This window comes from Branchiostoma floridae, chromosome 3 (genome assembly GCF_000003815.2).
Source record: "Branchiostoma floridae strain S238N-H82 chromosome 3, Bfl_VNyyK, whole genome shotgun sequence".
NCBI lineage: Eukaryota > Metazoa > Chordata > Leptocardii > Amphioxiformes > Branchiostomatidae > Branchiostoma > Branchiostoma floridae.
In genome coordinates, this window is record NC_049981.1 from 24,106,718 (window position 1) to 24,129,365 (window position 22,648).

A 22,648-nucleotide genomic window follows, 5' to 3' on the forward strand; every position below is an offset into this window, starting at 1 on the left:
CTTTGTCATTATAATGCAATATACTGACCATATCAGTCATGCGCAGTCTTATCCTGAAGTTATCTGTTTGACTGATTCGTTTTGACGCTATTGGTCAACACCCGTGCGTTTGTTGGCTTCATGCCAAGTTTTAAGAATAACGCCTGGGTTCCCCTGAGTCATACCTGGGGATTGCCACAATATTGTGGCCGCGACTGCGAAGACGGCTGTATCTTGAGCGCTGACGTTCTGACCAAAAGCCTTTCTTGGAGATTTTTTTTTTAACTTGCCGTAAGTACTTTGATTTTTATAAGCCTGTTATTCTTGCCAGCAAAATATGTGCATCGCTACGCCAGACTCGTTAATTGGTAGCCGGAGGCCACAAAACGAAAACACTAGACTGTCTAACTGAAACGATGGTAAACACAAGTACCCTAAACGTTCCAATCACCATGAATTCTAAATGCTCTATGGCCGCTTTGCGCATTTTAGGCAAATTGACGTGTCCTTTGTCTTTCTTTGGTTATCTTTTTTGTTGAAAGAGTAAAACTTAACCGAAAAACGACTTATATGGACACCTACGTTTTAAACCGGAGACTTGTTGCGTAATCACTGTACAGTTGTGACGCAGCTCCAAATATTCAAAACGACCCACAGTAATTTGGGCAAACCATAATTCAAAACATGTTTACATAATACTGGACGGCTGATAAAACTCCTACACTTATTTTATGTGATTACGGGTATAGTTTCTTTCTATTTCTGTTTCAAGAACATTGTTTGGCTGCGTGATACCACCACCTTTTTCTTTGAACCTCTAGTGCTTGCGTAAGGGGAGTCCCCTTATGATATTTGCATAGTAGTTACATGGGGGCGCTATTTTCGGCATTCGTTACTCATAAAAGTTTCCGTTTGTACCTGTGCTAGCAATGGGAGCGGTCAACACAAAAGCGTTCTCTGCTGGAAAATCTGTGATGTGTCGGACCGGACAACATCGCTCGGTCCATGTCGTATCGTCAGGAGTGCGGACCACCAACCAAATCTGGGCCGCTTTGCTTTATCCAAAGTCAGCCGAGTACCACAACATTAAGGTCTCCTCCGCCCCGAAGGTTCCCATAGGGATGCTGTGGAACGTGGAGGGAAACGGCCTGCAGGACACCTTGCACATCACAGGCGATAAGGTAAGGGCAACCTCACATTCGTCGCACGACTTTCGTACCATCGATTGCAGATTGACGGTATTTGTAAGATGTTTGGAAATGTTACTTTAGTTTTTTTTTCTTTATATATGTATATTGTAAAACAATCTATATTGTAGCAAATTGTACCTGATTATGCCTGACGACCAAAGTAGAATGTGGAAAAAATTAAAATTAAAGAAAAACTTGCTTTCTCCGTCAGCACATCGCCACCACCCCTCTGCCTGTTTACAAGTTTTACGATCGTACAGTCCCTGAGGTGAGGAAGGATGGAGGCGGTCTGGGGGACACAATGGGCCCGCCGGACCTGAAGTGGCTGCACGCCTTTTCTACTTACCAGGTTAGATACGACGGCTACTGTTTTCTACCTACTAGGTCTAATATGACAGTTATTATTATGAGATCATGTAAGGTTTATCTGGACTGTGCGTATTGGCGTAATGTTTCATTATATTTCCCGTCGTTAAAAGTACTTGCAAATTGTAACACCATTACATATACCAACATCGTTTATCATAACTCATTTTGTTTTTTTCCTTTTACAGGAATGTCGCTAGATACGCCATTTATGGAAAGCCGAAGCTAATGCTTGAATTGTAAAATTTCATATTATTCCCTCTGAAATTGCTAAAGGGCTGGCTGGTTTTAGTGCTGTACATATGAACTCTCGACTGAAGGCAGCTACTTGCATATCAATTCAAATTTTCTAATATGTATTTTCTATATATAGTTTTCTACGGTTTATCTTGTGTGAAAAGTCATTAATTTACGTAGGGTCTGTGGGCAATTTCATTGAGTGGTATGTACAAGGGCATACAAAGGTGTGAAGAGGATGGCGACTACAAAAGAGAGAGAACGAGAAAAGGCATTTTGTGATTTAGATCTTTTGACGTTAGATTTTCTTGTCTGAGTACCATCCTCCATAGTGACCACCGGCTCAATCATTTCGTTAGCTAGCCACAATTTGCTTACACCCAGTATGCCATTGCAAATGAGATAATGATGGGATATGCAATGCAATCTATAGTAATACTACAAAGACGTTGGTTAATTGTGACAACATTTACGTCGGATGACTTTGTATGCAAAATAAAGTAAAAGCTGATTGATTTAAATCATCGTTTTAAATCATAGCACAAATACAGCAACAAGCACAAACACACGCACGCACAAACACAAAAACACATATTCACACACAAAAATAATACTTAACCAAAGTAGAAACAATTGGAGACATAATACTATTTCCATGTTCTAGATTTATTCATCTGTCATTCCAGACACGTGTTGTCACCAGATACTGATAACAGAATTCCCTGAGCAAAGAATCTACAAATGCATAACATTCAAACTTAGCCGTCCGTACCATCGTACGTCTGGAAGCAAAAGTATGCCCAAGCTTTTACGCCAGGCAGAAAGTTTTGTAACGTTAAAACTAGTTTTACTAGCTCTAGCTGTGTTTACACCAGCGAGCCTGACTATCTGATCTGGTCTCGTCCACAGATCAGTGACACTCCATACATTAGTTACACCATGGTGTTGTGGTAGTCAAACCGGTAGTAGTCCCCGGTCAATTCAACGTCTTGTGGCCCGGCTGAGTTCACCTCGCTGAAAATGAATATTTGATTAATTAAGGAAATGATATTAATTGTTAATATGGTGTTTGGCGAAGAAAATTAAAAGGTAATCCCACAGCTCTACCGACAGCAAAACTTTCAGATAACTAAAAAGCAAATGTTAAGTCTATACAAAGTAATGATATATCCTCTTGATGTTAACATGTCACTGAGCACTTGTACGGAATAACCTACCCAATTTCAGTGACAGCCGCATCTCCGATGTCCATCTCATGACCACAGTGGAACACCTCGCTTAGCTATTGGTAGAAAATATCACGTGATCAAACAGCGTTTATCAGTGGGCAGAGGGCAAGTTAAAAAGTAGCGTAGTATATAAATAATTTTAGTATGTGTGTATAGCCATACAGTATTTGTAGTGGGCCAAGTTTTGTTGAAGAAATGATTTAAAAAATCACATAATGTTTCTGGCATTCCTCAACATGCCATGCATATGCACTAAAATAGATATATTCGCATATGAAAAAGAATATCAAGGTGATTCGGGTATTGCTAATTTCCAAAATTCTAATTGTTCTTCAATTTTTAATTAAAATCAGAGAATAGACAATCCAGTACCACAACATCCGCCTTGGCTTTGTAGAACTTGTAGATGTCAGATGTTTCCAGGAGCATTTCGGCATGGTCGGAGGGAACCATGTTTGGGTCGATCAGCAAAAACAGGCTGATGGAATCTGACGTGTGAAAGAAATGTTTCAAGAACATCTACATGTAGCGGAGATGCGTCGTTATAATGAGCAGTCAAATGCTGGATGTTAAAGGTTACAATAGCAAATGCCTAATGATGGATGTTTACAAGTGTAATAGCTAAAGCCTAGGGAAATAATCTTTTTCCTATACTCGACCCAAGTAAAAATTCATTCTGAATTATTTGCTATAGATACATATCATATATATACAATGATGTAGTCACGGGTTGACGTGGATTCTCTGGCCTACCATGAAGATTACCATTCTAAGTATGCACCAAAACATTTATGCGTAATATATCAAAGGTGACCTCTCGCTTGTCAACAGTTCTTGTCTCAACTAATTTTAGATTGTCCAAACGTGTTTTATTTATGTACCAGGGAACTTAATCTTTTACTATTATTACATACCCAGCGTTTCACTGCAACATGACTTTGTGTAGTTATCATTAAACCATTAAATATCATAAACCATATGACTTACTGGGGCAGGCGGTGAAGTGGTAGACCTGGTCGGCAGTCTGTAGGAGATGTAGGAAGCGAGCCTGGCCGTCACACAGAGCATGGCGAGTCACCTCGTCAAAATGGCTGCACATCACCATGGTAGCGTTGGACAGGTGGTACTCAACGTTTGTGTTGCTGTTGGTATCTGCAATGTAAGAACACAATTTTCCAGCTTCGTCGGCATGAATTTGGGGGACTGGGAAGGGGCCAGGGTAATAGAGAGCACATGAGGTTAGGAGAATGTTTGGATCAGAAATGTTGGAAGGATACCGATTCATACCTTAAATTCAACCGCAACTCCGAGTCAGTTAAGATATCAGCAATCAACATTTACAATCATTTGCATGTCTTCTTTATGCCAAAATTATTTCACGATAACCAGGCTGCCCTTACAACGTAATCTTATGAAAATTGATTTTCAAAGAGGCCTGTATATTAAGCTTGCGTCTCAATTCTGTTTCAGTTGTCGTGGATTGATACAAGCCTTGTTTTCGCTGGTCGTGAGTTGTATCATTTGTTCCTATGTGTGTGAATCTAAAACATAAAACTTATGTATTTGCTGCCTACCTGCCGATGAACAGTCTCCCGGATGACATTCCCGTACAGAAGGCTCGTCAGGCTGGCTGTAGGCCTGGCAGTAGCTCATGTCCACAGAGTCGTGCGTGTCTGAAGCCGCACACTTCAGCTGGGCCGACTGAACTCCTGTTAGATTTGTTTGTACAATCGAAATAACAGGCAGACAGCATTTTAAAAGCAACAGATCGCGTTTTGCAACTAATGTATTTTCAATTTTCGAATACATAAAAATGAATGTGTAGATGACTTGAAAAGAAACTTAGATGTATCCTTTTTGATCGAAAGTACAACAAAAAAAAATATTCCAAAGCGGATGGAGTTCTTAGGGGAGGGCACCCAAGCAATATCATTTATTATGATAAGTTAATCACATTTAAGACACTAGAGATCCATTTCCTCTAATTATTTGGTATCATATCATGCTTACACACATATAATTTTCTGTAATATTGCTATGGCGACGGATACGTGTATAATGGAGATGGTTCCAAGTCACTCTTTTTCTTCATACACCTCTTACATTTCTTGCACTCAACAGTCCTATAATAGCAAAGCTACAGCACGAACAACGTAAACCAAACGAATTCGAAGTAAATATGAATGAAAGTAAACCTTGTCCACATGAAACACTGCAGGCGGACAGCTCCATGCGCCAGTAGTAGAGAGGACACACTGGTTCCATCCCGGCCTCCCAGCAGTCTACCTCGTGACTCGGCTTCAGGTCAGCATCGCACAGAGAAGGGTCCACGTGTATCGGGACGTGATGTATCCCGATCGCCATGCACCTGATGGAACGGTGCCGCTTCCCAGGGCCGCACGTGGTACTACACTGTGAACGATTAAGAATGTTTGAATAAACTTTTTTGACAGGGGATACGCTTTTTTTGCGTTCGTGGCTTCATTTTCAATACTAGGGTCTTAGTGCATTGCAATAGGAATGTCGCTTCTTTGAACTACATGTGCCACTACATTGTGAAAGATTGAGAGAAGAACGGTGATGAGGTTGGGTACAACCTTAGTCACGTTTGGGACTGCAGTTGACTACCGCGGCGCAACACATTGTAACAAAGTACATATAAGAGGCCACAAATGCTGCTTATTTACAGGAAGATTGAGCGAAAAAAGTGTATCATATAAGAATGAACCGTAATTAGGGGAGATACAGGCTGAGTCTGGTTTGCTACGGCGTTCCTCACACTGCAGCGCCGCCTAGCAGTGTGATCTAGAACGAGTCAGTAATGCCCGATGATAGTAGATAAAACCTCCGAAACACCAAACAACACTCTGAAACGGGTGTTTTTGACAAATCCTATAGATGCTCACCCACATTAAAGGCTAGATTATTTAACAACCGATTTTTCAGAAGGTCGCTGGAAAGTAAAATTGTGTCCCTCCACCTTTAGCTTATTAGCACTCCATCCCACTTTCATGTCATTGTATCAGCCTACGGCTGATTAAAAATCTATGGGACTGATGATGATGATGATGGGAATAATGTACGAAGTGACCCGTGAACTTCATACCATTGTAAGAAGATATCACTAACTCACTCGTAATCGGAATAACATATGTGTTCTTACCGATCCCCATGCCCCTGCACCCCAGTAAGGATCACAATACCCAGTGTTGCACAGCTTAGTGGCGGACGGATAGTCCGACTCTATGCATTCGTACAGAGGGACCTGCTCCACGATGCCAGAGGCGTCATCGCTGGCTCTCATACAAGTCACGTTCCTGTTCTGTATGCCTCCAGCACATGTACGGGAGCAATCCGACCAGTTACTTACCTGCCAGCTAAACAAAGGATAGAAGTCAGTGAATCGCTATTAGAGGAGGTTGATGATTACTAAGTACACATGCCATGTAGGGATATGGTTTCAGATAATATGTCAAAGTTGCAACCCCTTGTGTCATAAAAATAGGTCATATGGATATTCCAGTTGTAAACATTGACACAATGGTCGAGGCAAGGAGTGTTCAAAAGTAAGGGGCCTTTACCTTTGACATATTTCCCACAGTGGATTTCGCTACACAAGCATACTAATACGTACAAACCGTGTTATCTATTGCATTGCAGTTTGGTTCCAATCTGGTCAAATGTCAAACATATTCTACATCGTATTGTGTATAATCATAGCTTTCTAAACAAAGTTCCTCGCACGCATTAGTAATGATGCGGTCCCACTTGTGACTAAGTTTGTATCCCCCTTAGACCCAGTCGGTATTGCGCTTAGGGAGCAATAAGTATAATATAACAAGCGGTCCACTGAAAAGGGGGGGAAACAAACATCGGATGTGTACTAACTACTAATGTACAAACTGAATAAAAGTATTAGAAGTACCTTGCTTTGCAGGTTTCTACTAGCATATTGAAACAAGAGATGGGGTCGCTACTGGGGCGCTCCTGCCCAAAGTCTTCACAGAAGCTGTCGTCCACTATCTCATCCAGTCCGTTGTGGTAGCAGCTTACGTTTAGCACCTCACGCATACCTTAAAATAAACATAAAAATGTATTCCCATATCCTTATTTTGTGGCGCTGGGTTGGTAGCCACTGTGACTAGGACACGGTGTAGGAAGGTGGAGTCCATTCCTCAGCTACCTTTTCTGTACCCAGCCCAAGTCTGGTGTCGATTTCTGCCATAGACAGTGAGGAAAGTCGTACCAAATGCCTTTCCGAATGACACAACGTCTTATCAGGAGGTCCAGTAACATAACACACTGCGCCTAGTCACTCGGCAGTTTGACGCAGTTCAAAATATACATAATGGACCAATTCTTTATATTGAATGAAATACCTGATGTAAATTATTTATTTTAACAACATCAACATCATATTGAATTTTATTGCCTTATGTACTTATTGTAATTCAATAAATTTTGAAAGGAATCTTTTGTGCGCAAGAAAGATAATACGATTTTACGGTAGATTAGTTTAGATGATATCAACATTATCTCACCGTATCCACACGTCTTGCTGCAAGGACCGAGAGTTTGATGGAATGTGTATGTCGGTAAAGAATACTCGTACGATACTTCGTATGTCACATTCAAGTCAGACACGGAAACGTACTATATGAAAAACAAACAAAACATGCCCAAACAAAATATATATTTGATTAGTTTTGATAATATTCAATAAAATATTTTTTCTTGTTATATTGATTGAATGAATACCAGATGTTTAATCTGTAACATACATGTTATTTTTAGATTAGGTCTATGCATTGCTGTCATTATCTGATGTAACAGTAATGAGTGAAAAGCAGCTACGGAAATTTTGATAAAGTGTTCAATGATCACGTGCAAATAAATAAAGCCGAGATCTAGATGCTTTTACAGACAATACATTAATCGAGAAGGGGCTGACATTTGCTTTATTGCTGTGAAATTACTTCTCTCAGCTAAGCTTTATATCTCATAGATCACATAGAACACATGTCCTGGAACCACAAAAGCATTGAATGTAGATGTTTTGTACAGAAGTAGGTCAAAGATCTCCTAGGTCACCTTTGATATGAAGGTAACAAAAGTTTCGAGGGTCACAGCCCTCGTCTATGACGATAATGTGTTTTTTTCTAATTCTGTGGTTAGGTCAGTACCCTCTCCAGTGCCTCCTTTTTAGACACAGATACATGCTATCTGATATCACAAAGGGATGATCTTGTCTAGGTTTCATATTTGCGTACTGCGTCACAAAATTGTTTTTGATACAGGTATGTAATTTCTTCTGCTTTACCCGTTCAATACCATTGGAAATATCCTAAGCTAAAGAGTACAACTTACTCGGAAGTTGACAGGCTCCATGATCGGACCATATGTGAACACCTCCTCGGTGATACTCAGGAAGCGTCCGTAAGTGAAGATACTCCCCGCCCCGTGGTACTCAGTGTCATAGGTAAGCGGTGTGTCGACAACTAACCTGGAATATTAGAATATAAAAAACACGTTATATCAATGGCATCTATCTACCGATCTTTGTATGAATATCATTGTGTTCTTAAAACTGAACAGAAAATAGAAAGTTGTAAAAGTAGTAATAACTCGTTTTGGACTACCTTTATAGTAGTTAGATGCTGTTTGTTATTTCAGAGAACGTCGAAAAAGTCCAAGGAAGTATACTAGGGAAAAGGGAAGAAGGTGGTGAAGAAAGGAACAAAAGAAAGACGGAATGGACGAAAGAGAAAGATGTACATCAAGGTCTTGGATAGTTTTACGGTCTATTGATACTGTAATAAAGATAATCTTGATGGTTTATCCATGGTAGCATTATTTTAATTGACAGTTTTGATTATTAAAAATATCTTTGTGTTTTCATACTTCTGCCAGTAGCGGAATGTGGTGCCCACAGCCTCGGCATAACCGCTTTCCAGTTCTGACGACTCCATGGAACAGCTGATGATACACGTGTCATTCTGGGTAGCCACAGCTGCAACACATCACGTCACACCATTGTTTTGTAGAGAAAGCCTTCCGATATTATCGACAAATCAATATTTGGTTCGTTTATTTTGTATTGATTTTGAAAACAAATGATAACGTTCGTTCTCTAAAATTAATGGCAACAAAGCAAGGATTGAATTTAGTCATAAATGTTATCTGCCAATTTACAACGCTAACTTATAGAAATCTACTGGTACATAGTTTGTATTTTGTTGTTTTTAGAACATAATTTTTCTGTAACATTAGGAATGCATAATTACCACACCAACAATCATATGGTACTTACATAGATAACTGGTCCAGTATGGTTCGTCATGCTTGCCTGGATATAACTCCTTCACACGCACAAACTTAGCGCCTTCTGGCACAGTGACAATGTCATGAAATCCTGTGATATAGTTCGAAAAATGGCAAATCAAATCATTAATAAAAATATGGAACAAAACAAATTCTATTGTTTTACAGTTCAATGAATATAACACTTGTAATTCTTGGCACTGGGAACATATAACCGATATGCATAATAAATACAAAAAAGGCAAAACAGCTTAATGTTAAATGGTTGGAGCTCTATACTTGTGACATGTGTTAGTTACCTGTTGGTAAACATTACCATACAAAATGTGCAAAACATTTGCATTAAATCTATTGCATGGAGATATGAGGTCGCCGAACTCTAGTTCTTATCTTAACTTAATTTCTACTATTCCAGATGACACCGTAATTTGTATATTGACTCAGCATGTTTATCAAACGATGATATACAATATTCTTAAGATACTTTTGTTTTAAGATAGTCTTGGCCGTACCAATCGTTGACTCGAATGTTTTTCTTCCACTCTTCATGACACACGAACTCCCGTCTCCTCCGCACACACCGCATTTATCGTATGTTGTGTTGGAATCAAAGACTCCATCACAGCCCACCGACTACAAAGGAAGGCAACGAAAATTATATACAAATGTAGTAAGTGATTATCAATTGACACGAACTTTTATGATAAAAACGGCTAACAAGGTACATGTAAGTGGGTGACCATGACAACGAGATTTCACGGCAGTCATTAACTGTTAGGCGTATACAAGCTCAGTTATGTATATTAAAATAACATGCCAAAGTGTTAGTAGTCCTTCTGATACCTTTTGGTGTAATTTTTGCCAGATCTATATGTAAATCTCATAGCGATATATATATATATATGTGGCGCTGCTGTGGGAAAATATCAGTCCCAAACATGACTGAGATTGTACCCCCATCATTACTGTTCTAATCAGGACCATTTATTTCTTTGCATATTAATCATGCACGTAAGTGAAGAAATAAAGTTGAAAAAAAATAGAAAATTATGCTTTATATTCTATTCAAGTTTTGTGTAGATCAAATTGCAGAGGGTTATATCAGTATAGGTCTGTATCCTATTATATAGAACAGAATATCAATATTTGGCATGATTAGCTTTTGTAGCTAATATGAATTGCTGATTCAATATAATTACCCGACAAACGCCATCAATGCAGATATCGTTGTCATATTCGTGACAGTATGCTCCATCCTCCACATTACCCAGGACTACCCAGTCGTTGTTTTGTTCCGACATACAGGTCAGTTTGCAGTAGAGACGAGCTACGCATGGGAAGAAAGATTTAATGCTTTAAGGACCTGGAGAATAGTTTCTTCCTCAAGAGAACTTAATTGTAATTACTAAGGATTTAAACCTGGAAATCTGAACTTCAAGTCAACAGATATAGCCACAAGGTCACTAAAAAGATATTTATTTAATTATAATGTCTTCACAATGATTTAAGAACCGTCAGGAGAAGGTTACACCAAGCGATCTTTTAAGAAAGCGTTCATAATCAAAATTATGAACGCTTTCAGTAATTTCTTTTACATTTAAATGCCCTTTAATATTCTGCAATGTTAGGACAAAGCATTGACTATATTTGTTATTAACAAAAAAGCATACTTACGAGGAACGCTTAGGTACGGGACAAACGTTTCGTTTGCGTTGTGAGCAGCACATTGGTCTAACCGTTCGTCGTAGAAACCGATGGCATCTTCGCAAGACTATATAACAAGGAAGCAATATGGTGATTTGAAATATTAGGACTGTCTTTGCATATGGTTTTAAGATTTGCAATATAGATAACTTGAATCTATAAGGATTATCAAATTAAACAAATGGCAATTAAAATGTACCGAGTACATTAATTATAAATCTACTTGCCTGTAACTCGCATATTCCAAACTCCGTACTGTCGCCAACACAATAGGCACCACCGAATGTGGGTCTGTAAAAAAATGGTTAATGAAAGTTAAGGTTTTGACATGAAAAGTAGATCTGTCCTAGCTTGCATACTTTTCTTATATTAAAAGGTACATACGACTGACATTATATTTTGAGGATGAGCTATAAATACCCGATGTACTAATTCTAAACGTAGCACAGTATACATACAATCTTATACCTTCTTAGAGCGTCTCTCTACTCTTTTATTTATCCCTTGAATTATTAGAGAAGTTCTACCAATGAACTTACTCAGGATTGTCACAACTACGATAGCGCCACTTGACGCCGAACAGCCCGCACGTTTTGGTACAGCCTGACCAAACATTCCAGGAGGACCATCCACCGTCTTGAGGCGGCTCGGCGGACTCCAGGTCGTCACCAATGCACTCTCCTCCACGGCACCACTGTCGGCACAAAGAGTTCTTTTAGGCATCGGTCACCACGTAACAAGACCCAAATAAAGGTCAGTTCAGGCTGTAACCCGAAGGCCACTGTGAGACAATGGGTTAAACAACATGTCTTTTCCCCATCAGAGCCATCATGAACTTGAGACCAGCTCGACTACTCACAAAGAGTGAGGATTATTCGTACCCAGTAAGAGAAGCTGGGCCTACAAAAGTTGCGATCTGGAATTTCCATACCCCATTTCACATCCAATCTTCGTTCACATTGTTCATTTAGTACATAAAAAAGTAGCACACATTGTTAGAGTATCTTTTTGGTCTGCCTTTCAGTTTCTCTTATTGACAAGTGAACTTGATCCCAGTCTTATTTTGTGTTCTGACAGCTCAACGTACTAAGCAATGGACTAACAGATAACCAATGATAAATCGATTGATAAGATATCCACAAGAACTGTAGACATGAATATAAACCATATCTGTGCCGCAGACGCTGCCTTCCACTGGTACAATATTCTTCTCGTTGCCGCTTCCATCGGTACACAGGATTCTGGAGCACCGATCTTCCTACAACATAAAACGAAAAGAGAGAGAAAACAAATTACTGAATAAATTCTGCCAAACTTGAAAAGAGCAATTCTACAAAATTTTTCGCTTATTGATAGCGATTATTGACAGATGTTGCTTTTGTTCGTTATTTTTTGGACTTTACACATTTGATAACATTTATGTGAAGAAAGGATTCTTTTAAACTTCACAGATAACAAATTTAGATATCAATTACTATAATGATTTACATGGCGGCATGCACAGCTATATCGCAACGTGAAGACGGTTTATATATAGGATGATATAGTACTGACATGTTCTCTTAGCCTGTCCGATTCTGTTCCAACCCGACTTCTCCAGCCCTTGTCACTTCCACGCCATCCTGTCCCCAGCGCCTTCTCGCACTGTTCATCCCACGAAACAAGTTCGCCCGGCTGAGTGTCGACTGGGATCGTGTAAACCACTCCATTCTCGGCCTCATCGTTGAGACAATTGGTCATTGTCTTTCTGTAAAGTCAAACGTAGTGGTTGGTAAAAGGAAATTGATGCTGTTCTGAAGTTTTTATATTAGGTGAGTTATAAAACTTAGTTTCTAAATTAACTTGTAGTATAAAAAAAAAGACAGCAAAGCATTCCACAAGAAGAAAGAAATGTTGTATTAACCAAGAAAGCTAAATATCATTTTTTTATGATAAATGTTTTTCGTACACATTTTCAAACTGAAGCCAGAGTAGTTGACTGCCGCGGGCCGATTTTGACCTCGAGCTAGATACTACCCGATAAGGCATCTGGATGTAATTTGAGACATGGCTATCATCAAGGAAGGCGAGACTTACTTGAGAAAATTGTTGAAACTGTGTGCGCTGCAACTGGAAAATGCTGTCTTGCCGCCATAGTCCAACGTGCTCATGATGTCTTTGCCATCAAGACAATCATTACCATCTCCATCGTGATCCATCCCAACACTATGAAAACAATAAGATAATTAGTGAATTTACGTTACATGAGAAATGATGATGTATATTTAAAAAATGGTAATTACGATTTTTCTTTTGAGTCGGACACTACGATTCATCCCAGCAACAGACCTTAACTTGAGCTATAACATGGACATGAATATGCATCCAGTTCAAATGTATACTTTGCAGCGTACCTCTAACGTGTACTAATATCCTGAAGTGTAGAGGTGATAGTTCCTGAAAACTGGGGTTACAGGTTAAAGATGGGGGTATGCCACATCTTTACCCTGTAACGTACAGTTCTGTTAAACCTTGTGCGTAGGGTATGACTACTCCTTTTTGTGCACGCCATGCTAACACTTGAACTTACTTGTGTCCCAGCTCATGAACAATAGTGTCGATGGTTTGGTACCCTCGGTATTCCACGATAGCGCATTTATCACTGTCATCCCCACTACACACGCCACCCAGGACTGCCCTTCCTTTAAAGACAAGAAGTTTCGATTCGTCTTAAAAATCCTGCTATTTGTAGCTTTAGGCAATAACATAGACGTAAAGATAACTTCCGTAGCAAATAAAAAATTTATGACACGGGTAATATCATAAGTTATCATGATAAATCGTAAGGAAGCAAGGCATATGTATTGAAAATATATGTTGACAAGTTGTGTTACAGTAAATCGTCTTTCAGATCTCTCTTATCAACAGTTTAAAGTGATTAACGGTTTACTTTGACAAAGACCATGAAGTATAGTCCATCTACGTTTCGTTCTAAATTTACGTATACCATTTAGAAGAGTTAACTACACTTACCAAGGACACCTTTTCCGAAGTTAACAGATGTGAGATCCCGGCTGAAGAAACAAATAAGATCCCATTAAATTTATTGTCTGATCATCTTCACCGATTAAATGATGTATATTGAAAATATAATGCAGCTGTGATTTATACTATGAACGTGATGTATAAAGAATTTACTTCACTACAAGCACCGCCACATCCCACGCTGCGGAATTTGACTGAGATTCTTGCCACAGACAAAAAGAATTCAGCATGGTATAGGAATCACTCTGCATGGACAGGGTGTCCTGAAAAATACACAAATTTAATTAATCTTCTTATGTGTGCCAGTAGATTATGTAGCAATTACATAATATTTCGTTGTTCTGTATGTAGCCTCGTAATTACATTGACTATATATCTAGTAGTTGTTATTGGTTGCCATACACTGTGCCTTGTGCGATTGTTAAGCAATAAATACATTCATTCACTCATTCATTCATTCCTACTATACATATTTCATATCTGTTGTTTTCAATAAGAGTCTTCAATGAGCATGAGTTTGCCTGATTTAGCACGCTTCTATACGGCCCGTCCAACATTGCCGGTCCCTTGAGGGGTTTTCGGACCCGGGCAGAGGAGTTTGCACAAGGCACAGGCGACAGCAAAAGTTATTCAAGAACAGAGTAATAATCAATGAGCTACTCACGGCTTGGCCGTACTTGACGACGCGCAGGTTTAGAATCTTGCCAAGAGAGCCGGAGTCAAATTTTCTCTGAACCTAATTGATAGTGATGGGTAATAAGGGGCATGTTTGTTAGCATACAAAATTGCACAACATGTTTAGAGTAGTTACTATGGTAGAGACAAAAAAAGTAAGGAATCTCTTGCCAAATAATGTTGCAACCATGTTTTTGTATGATCAGAAGACATTCTTATACTTTATTGGCTATCATACTTGCATAAACCAACAAATATAGCTTTCAAACAAGTGTAACGTTTTAGAGAGAACTTTTTAACATGTACGTCACACCTACCCCGACCATTACAACTTTTGACCACTCCCTGGCCCCGTTGGTTCCCCCTAACTCCTGGATCAGGCTGGGGTCGAGGAAAAGGGCGATTTCCAAATAGAAGTCTGGAAGACTTGCTGACTGTAAACTTGACGTTGACTCTGAAAAATAAGCATTTACCAATACAATATAACACTTAAGATTTAAAACTCATCTAAAGTGCACTATAATATAATATGTAGCGATATAAAAATAATATGTAGCGATTTGATTGAATCCACCTGTATGTACGAACAAACAAACTAACAAACTTTTATTGCCATAAAAACGTATGATTTTCACCACAGTGTTTAGATTCTTAGAGAAACACATCGCAACTTACCACAAACTTCGACGTCACACAGCTCCCATCTCTCGTTAGGGTCCGTTGTGTAACACCAAACACCTGACTCGCCATCCGGATTCCGGCAGAAGTTCCCGTCCAGTCCGGATGACGGATAGTTGGCAGCCGTCCTGCTGTGTTCATGGGGTGTCTGACTGTCCCAGGCCTGGCACGTCCGGCCTGATGTGGTCACTGCCACTATACCTCGGTAAGATGTCCCATCCCCGTCCTGACAGGTTTCAGAGGGATCTGCTAGGGGGTCTTTATATGATAAAACTGTTGTTACTAATCTGTATTTTTATAATATAATTTTACATCTTAAGCATGTGTCTGTTGTGTATCGTAAATACGTAGACATGCCGACATGGGTAAACTAACGCAACTATTCAGACGTCGGCAGGTGAATGCCGCACTTTTTTTTCACAATATAACCCGTTTTTCGGTCAGTGTCATTTTCTTTTTGAAGATCCGATCGCGATATTGTATTGGCTCCGTTGCAGGATAGCATATACAACTTCAAAACTGTGTGAAGGCATTGAAAATCTTTGCCATACACATCCTGCAAACTGCAATAGCGCGACAAGCTCGATCGGAAAGCCACGGCACGAGTGTACAGGATGTGGTCACGTATACTGCCGTCTTTCGTCTTACTCCGGGTGAATGGTTGTGTTGGTAATACCAAAGGCACTCTAGAATTGAGTACCATGGACAAAGCGGGAAGACCTGGAATTCTCTGGGGTGTCGTCCCTCTAACACAACCTTAATATGCAAGACAAGACAACTCTGTAAAGTGTAGTTCTGTAAAGACCCTGGCACTCCAGTCACAGCAGGTTAAGAGTCGAGCACACAGGCCAGCTCCTTTCCTGGCAGACAAATGTATATTTGGCAAAAAGGAAGGTTCCCACCAAAACATCGACGATCAGAAGTCCGGACAAGCAATTAAATGTGCATATACCACACCAACGAAAATGAAGAGTGAGACGCCGTACGGCCCGACAAAAGTAGAAAGTGAACCAGTCACCAGAGAAACACATTCAGATATTACCCAGTACAAGAGTGATTCAAAAAGTGAAAAGAGTATAAAGGAATACAAATGAAAACCAATGAAGGTGAGGACCAATGTGTTATATGCGTTAACGCAAAAGGAATAGCCGGGACCAGTGTTAGAACCAAATAGCTGAAAGCCTACTCTCTGGCTATGGCTCTCTTGCGAAGAAGATATTAGAATATTTTGTAGGAGTGCAAGCGGTTGCCAAAGCTTTTCTCCGTCGCGATAGGTTATGCAGCGCTTTAGTCAATTAAAGTCGTTTCTAAAGCTAACTTGCAGCAAATTGCAGCTTTGCAATTGCCAAGATATTTGTCCAACATTTTCCCGTCGCAATTTCTTTTACGTTTAAACATGTCACTAGTACGGATATGCAGGCAAGCGATAGGAAAAAGCAGCGGTGTCGCCGGTCAAGGTCAGTCTTAATAGCTCAAGAATACATAAGCATATACTGTTTGTACGTTTGAGATACACTTCAACCTAAACTAAATTGACATCTAACGTTAGACTTAAAGCCTTATGTCTTGATATTATCAGTTAAAAGGTTTAACAGCTTACTTAATATACATAAATATACATCTATGGTTGTTGTAATTCATGGTTATTAATGTTCGATTAAATCTACAAGGTTGCAAATTGATATTACTTCTAAGTTTTAATCATTTGCAATTGAGGACAATTAATCCGTCCAAGCAGCAGCAGCGATAGAAAGCCACAATCAATGTAGAAGCATTATGAGTCAGATGCATAGATGAAAAATGATGATAAGAATAGATTTTGTTTCTGACTTGTAAACCGAACACCGAGACCTGACCTGTTATCTGGTAGACGTTATTGCCATATGGTCCCCCTTCTCCGTCCGCCACACAAGCCGAAGAAGACCCATACTTGTCGTACGTGTCGTGTCCATCCGCGGAGCCGGCACACCAGCCGCCATTTTGGACAGCAAACACGGAGAAGCCACGAGAACGCGCCACCATGTAACACTTCTCAATCGGGTTGACACGTGCTATGTAGTCTCCATCCAAGCGTGGATCTGTCCCTTCCAGTGTCGGTATGGCACGGTCAGCAGTGTCAGTCCAGCAGCCTAGGCTGCTATAATCCGGACTACTTGCTGTGCGGGGAAGCCAGGCGTGGAGAAGGGGTTAACAAGATGTGTTATTATGTAAAATCGAAATGATGCCGTTCTGTAATAATGGATACATTGAATGAAATAAAATATGGAAAAAAAAAGATTTATTTTTGGAATATAAATCATCAAATTAAACCCTTAGACAACAAAAAACACAGATTTTTTTAAATCTACGTCTGAAACATTCCTGCTGCAGGGAAGTCATACGTTTGATTTTGTAGACCTATTATTACAGACCTATGTCGCTGTAGTCGACACAGTCGGCGCAGTCACAGTGATCTGCGGTGTTCCCGCACCAGTGTCCCGGGGAGCAGCAGGGGAAGGTCCCGTCAGGGTCGCACTCAGCGGCGCTCCCGTCTCCTGTGGTGTAACCGTCTCCACAACGGAGATCATCGCGCCATTTCTGAGTAACTGTAAATAAACATCATGTTATGTAATATATGTAAGATGATAGCTGCTTACGTTTCGGTGCCTATCAGACATCCTCTGCTTCTCGCCGCTGTGTGCAGCCAATGTAGATGGCGCTAAGCATCATTACAGTTGGAGGTTCTGAGGAACTTTGGGTGCATTTTAGGCATCGTAACGTGAGACCTTACTGATTGTAAAAAAACAAAATTTTAATATCCTAAGTTCTACCAGCCTGATGAAATGGCATTCTGATGTCAAAATCTACAGCGACATTGTATCAAACATGCAGTAACTCCCACGTCATCACTAGAAATATAAAAGTAGTAGAATTTGTTCAAAATGTATTACTAATCGGATAGTGTAACGATAAAACGACAAACATACTTGGATCATCAGGTCTCAAATATGGACACTATTCAATGCGTTTTATTTTTTATTTCAAAATTATTTCTATCAGATTCCTAAAGATCACAGGATTCCTAAAGATCCTTTAAATCCGACTAAGAAAAAAACGTACCAGGTGAGAAGGCGAAGGATCCGCCCCAGCTGTCGTAACTGAAAGGAGTAAAGAAAAACAGCAGAATAAGTATTTGGGATAATCAGCATGTCCGCAAATATGGCATTAATGACTGAATTATTCTACGTAGTATGATTTTCTTTGATGATTTCTTATGGTTGGTGCATTATTGTATAATACAGATGAATCGCGAGTCTTGTCTAATCATGAAATGTGCTGACAGGGACCTTAAAGCTTAGTTACGTTTCTGACCGCATTCTTCTCGCTGCAGAAACATCTTGGACCAGTCATGGCAGAGGGCAACATTCAAATCGGGTAAACTTGTTTCTTTGCGATGTAACAGAGAACTGGTATACACTATGTTATCTTGGGCCACTTACTTCTTTGACTTAACGCCGTTTTGGTCAGTATCAAGGTAGGAGTCCTGTCCGGGCCATTTGTAGACGGTCACCTGTCCACCCGAGTTTGTCAGCTTCCCGTCATGAATGGCGGCACGGCAAATGCTCGAATCCTGTGAATGGGTCATATCAAATCTAGCGACTCACTAAAAGTGCTCATCTGCGTAATAATATGTATAGTTTAGGAGACTAGAGCATAACGGACCCGCACCTTTTGTTGGAATAAAGTGGCTGTCAGAAAATTCACTCCTGACATGAACAAGGCTGTCTCAAACAAGGGTATAATGTTATAATGATGCACTTATGATTTATGTAAATTTTGGTTCGTGCCTGCGATGCTGTTGTCCATCTGAACACGTACTGTGTACGAAATAAACCAGTCATCAACCGTGATGAACTGGCATACAAGCTACTCACTTACGTCATCTGTTTCACTGCAGCGCCATCTAGCGGTGTAAAATAGAACAGAATGCATTTCTGTCCCTGTTCCCTCTTATGCTTGCCAATATGTTAATCGATACCAAACAGTACTCACATCGGTGTAGATGTAAGTCCCCCAGACTTTATTGTTGCTGCTACCAGAGCAGCCAGCAGGGCAACTAACGCTGCAAAATGATACAAGAATTTCAGAAATATAGCAATTCGATTTCAGCAAAAAAATATTTCTATAAAGAGCATGGATTTCGAATAAAATTTGTCTTTATAAAAAGACAAAAATTGACTAGATCCTTACGTAAAAGTATCCTCGCTGCTGAACTGAGAAGAGTCAGAGGAAGTTGAACAGTCCGCGATAACTGGAAAATAAGTAAATTATCTTAAATATCTACACTATCATTGTGGGGTGTTCACATCTCTGAAAGGGATATAAGGAAACTCAACCATGCCTTTGTAAAGAACCATGAGTAATCAAAAAACACAAACCATCACACGAGGTGCCATCTTCACTCAAAGACAGACCAGCAGTGCAGGAGCACAACACGTCGTTTCCGGCATCGATGTAAATAACCATGCGTTCTGCCGTTCCAATATCAGTTCCGGCTGAGTAAAGAAAGAAAAAAAATGAGCAGACAGAAAATCATTGACAATTCCATACAAATCTTGATAGTGTCATGCAAATTAACAGCCTAACTATGAATATAATGATGACCCACCTTTCTTGTAAAAGCAAAATAAAGCATTAGAAGTTGAAGTATCGAAACAGCACCCTCGCTGTTGGCATTCCTCTTGCATAATGCCTGGATAGCCGCAATCCTGACGCATGGTGGGGTCGACAACACATTCCCCGTCCCCATCTAAATTGAGTATTCATGTTGTAATCAAGATATCAAAACAAAGACAAGAATTCCTCCTGAAGTACCAAATAAAGTCACCAGGGGGCAACAAATCACGTCCTAACAACAAATGTTTCCTAAGGCCCCCTTTCCACTTGACGGCGCTCTCACCGCGCTCTCGCTGCGATGAAAAATTGGCCAGAGCGCCGCGAGAGCGCCGCGACGCCAGAAAAACTGCTCTAGTGGAATCGCTCCTGCGACCCCAGCGCGCTCTCACCGCGACGAAAAACTCAAATGTCAGCATCTTTTTATGAGGTAACAAAAGTTTGAAAGATTGTTCAACGAATTTCAGAGATAGAGAACGTATCTTTTGGTGTATGGTGTATTTTGGTATCTTTAAAGTCATCCTTTTACGTCTTACATAACATTCAAAGAATAAAATCAAGGCTGTAAACAAATCCAATTTTGGTCACTGTACGGTCACTCAGGCTGAAATATACACGTTTGTCTTGTTCCTTTTTCTTAAATCTGTCATGTAGCTTGTTCACCATAAATTGCTTTATCATGCCACGCTTTTAGTGTAAATCATACAACACTGAAACACTTCGATTTATTGAAAACAGGACTTCAATAATATAAATGTACAGATGAAGAACAAGAAAAATGATGTCATCATGTTGAAATTTTAAAGAAATAAGTTGAGAAATGATAAACCTTTTTTTAAACCCTGGTTATTCCTTCTCAGTTTGTTTAATTGTAAATCATCGGTACATATTAAACATTTCTCCGGGTTCTGTCTGTTCCAAATATACTTCTGAAACCGCAGTTGAGAGCGCAGAGAGAGCGCCGTGAGAGCGCCGTCCTAGCTAATTTTGTATCATAACCACTGTTGAGACCTATTGCGCTCGCTGTGCGCTCTCTTGGCGCTCACGGCGCTCGCTGCGCGCTCCCTTGGCGCTCTCTCTGCGCTCATCGTTAGATCGCCGTCCACGGCGCTCTTACGGCGACTGTTTTGAGCAGGTTCAAAAGGTGGGTTTAAGGTGGGTTTACACATGCGTATATTTTCATGCCGCATGAGTTCCGTTTTGACATTTTTCGACATTTTGACTGATTTCTTCAATACGCGGCCGCACGCACAAGTCGCACCTCAAACGCATCTGAATCGTTTTTAGAAAGTTTCACGAACGCAGGCAAACGAAAATATACGCCCAGTACACCCGATAGTTTTGGACATGCACAAAACTATCATTCGTACGCAGTTTGGTGCCCAAAACGTTATGGATGCGCAATACAGTAGTCCCACGTCGGTCGATTGCGCTATGAAGACGCTACATGTTTGCGCTTTACACGCAGTAATACGCGGAAATCGCGGTAATGCGAGTACATAGCGTTCTTACAGCGTAGACACAACGCACCATGAGCGACCGTATAACGAATGCACACATAGATCACGATTTAGTACCGTGCGTTCTGCGATCGCTTTGCGCATACTACGCGTACTGATAGCGTGATCGACGCACACTCCAGATTTGGAATAAATACGAAGGTGCATCTAAGTCCAGACAAAAAAAATCATCTCAAGATGTATATAACTTTATTGCAAAACAATTATACAAGGTAAAAAGTATGGCATCTACATAACTACAGTGCTTATAGCACTGTAGTTATGTAGATGCCATACTTTGTACCTCTTAACTTTAGTTAAGGCTTATCTAACTAATACAGGAGTTGTATTATGGGATAAGTTTCTTACAATCATTGGAGGCTTTTACAATCATTTGGGGAATTTCTAATGTCTAAACCTTCTTTGATATATTTTCCTATATCTGCCATGCAGGGATTGTCACATGTCATTATGTATTTGAATTTGCACTTCAGGTCCATTTGGATAAATCCTTGTGTACAAAATGACAGCCTTCTGTATAGAGAATTGCGTATATCGGAATATTTGGGACATACAACCATAAAGTGATATTCGTCTACTATTAGCTCTGGACAGAATGGACAAACCCTCTGGTCGATAGGGATTTTTTGGAATCTTCCGGTTTATGATGTCAGATCCAGGCCAGGACTGACGAATTTGTACCGGGGGCATGGAGAGATGGTCACAACTTGCAGGACACCATGAATGCAGGACACTGGTCTCAACAGAGCCTCCAGGGACGGGAAGATCTAGAGGAACCTGCTCAAGCACTGGGTCAATTTGTGTGACACACGTGCCATTTTGTGTAACAGATATTTGACTTAATTTGGTGATAATGGCACTTTTTTTGTGTGTAGAACCACATGATATAAAGGTGCAATATAGAGCCATATTACAACTTTGAAAGAGCGCGTAAGGTTTCATAATTGTTTAATCTACGTGTTTGATAAAGATCTCTGAATACGTTTTGTGGTGTGTATGAGTGTGATTTTTATAGTAGTTGAAATACTAAGATCCTATCACAAATGATGCTCAGTAGACTTAATACCTCAGA

The 22,648-nt window shown here is 40.0% G+C and overlaps 2 protein-coding genes across 2 annotated transcripts in view; one reads left to right on the plus strand and one right to left on the minus strand.

Moving 5' to 3' along the window:
• The first annotated feature begins 121 nt into the window (after positions 1-121).
• Positions 122-2,293, plus strand: LOC118412605. The gene is made up of 4 exons (XM_035815569.1): positions 122-270; positions 907-1,160; positions 1,381-1,518; positions 1,724-2,293. The coding sequence occupies exons 2-4, from the start codon at positions 909-911 to the stop codon at positions 1,733-1,735; spliced, it is 402 nt and encodes a 133-aa protein (XP_035671462.1). The 5' UTR covers positions 122-270; positions 907-908; the 3' UTR covers positions 1,736-2,293.
• A 124-nt stretch (positions 2,294-2,417) lies between these two features.
• The window catches only part of LOC118412570, a 25,123-nt gene continuing 4,892 nt past the window's right edge, over positions 2,418-22,648 (minus strand). Inside the window, exons 6-39 of the mRNA XM_035815514.1 lie at positions 20,052-20,192; positions 19,822-19,938; positions 19,634-19,694; positions 19,436-19,505; positions 18,883-19,013; positions 18,503-18,540; positions 17,815-17,988; positions 17,260-17,559; positions 15,401-15,661; positions 15,043-15,179; positions 14,715-14,786; positions 14,204-14,313; positions 14,039-14,079; positions 13,596-13,707; positions 13,103-13,231; positions 12,581-12,773; positions 12,192-12,284; positions 11,566-11,720; positions 11,254-11,317; positions 10,997-11,093; positions 10,522-10,649; positions 9,835-9,955; positions 9,312-9,413; positions 8,903-9,011; positions 8,369-8,504; positions 7,543-7,654; positions 6,927-7,074; positions 6,165-6,378; positions 5,197-5,413; positions 4,576-4,710; positions 3,989-4,153; positions 3,374-3,489; positions 2,990-3,054; positions 2,418-2,786 (exon numbers count right to left, since the gene is read on the minus strand). Of these exons, the coding sequence (XP_035671407.1) occupies positions 2,705-2,786; positions 2,990-3,054; positions 3,374-3,489; positions 3,989-4,153; positions 4,576-4,710; positions 5,197-5,413; positions 6,165-6,378; positions 6,927-7,074; positions 7,543-7,654; positions 8,369-8,504; positions 8,903-9,011; positions 9,312-9,413; positions 9,835-9,955; positions 10,522-10,649; positions 10,997-11,093; positions 11,254-11,317; positions 11,566-11,720; positions 12,192-12,284; positions 12,581-12,773; positions 13,103-13,231; positions 13,596-13,707; positions 14,039-14,079; positions 14,204-14,313; positions 14,715-14,786; positions 15,043-15,179; positions 15,401-15,661; positions 17,260-17,559; positions 17,815-17,988; positions 18,503-18,540; positions 18,883-19,013; positions 19,436-19,505; positions 19,634-19,694; positions 19,822-19,938; positions 20,052-20,192 (4,346 nt within the window). The 3' untranslated portion in view covers positions 2,418-2,704. The remainder of the gene's footprint in view (positions 2,787-2,989; positions 3,055-3,373; positions 3,490-3,988; positions 4,154-4,575; positions 4,711-5,196; positions 5,414-6,164; positions 6,379-6,926; positions 7,075-7,542; positions 7,655-8,368; positions 8,505-8,902; positions 9,012-9,311; positions 9,414-9,834; positions 9,956-10,521; positions 10,650-10,996; positions 11,094-11,253; positions 11,318-11,565; positions 11,721-12,191; positions 12,285-12,580; positions 12,774-13,102; positions 13,232-13,595; positions 13,708-14,038; positions 14,080-14,203; positions 14,314-14,714; positions 14,787-15,042; positions 15,180-15,400; positions 15,662-17,259; positions 17,560-17,814; positions 17,989-18,502; positions 18,541-18,882; positions 19,014-19,435; positions 19,506-19,633; positions 19,695-19,821; positions 19,939-20,051; positions 20,193-22,648) is intronic.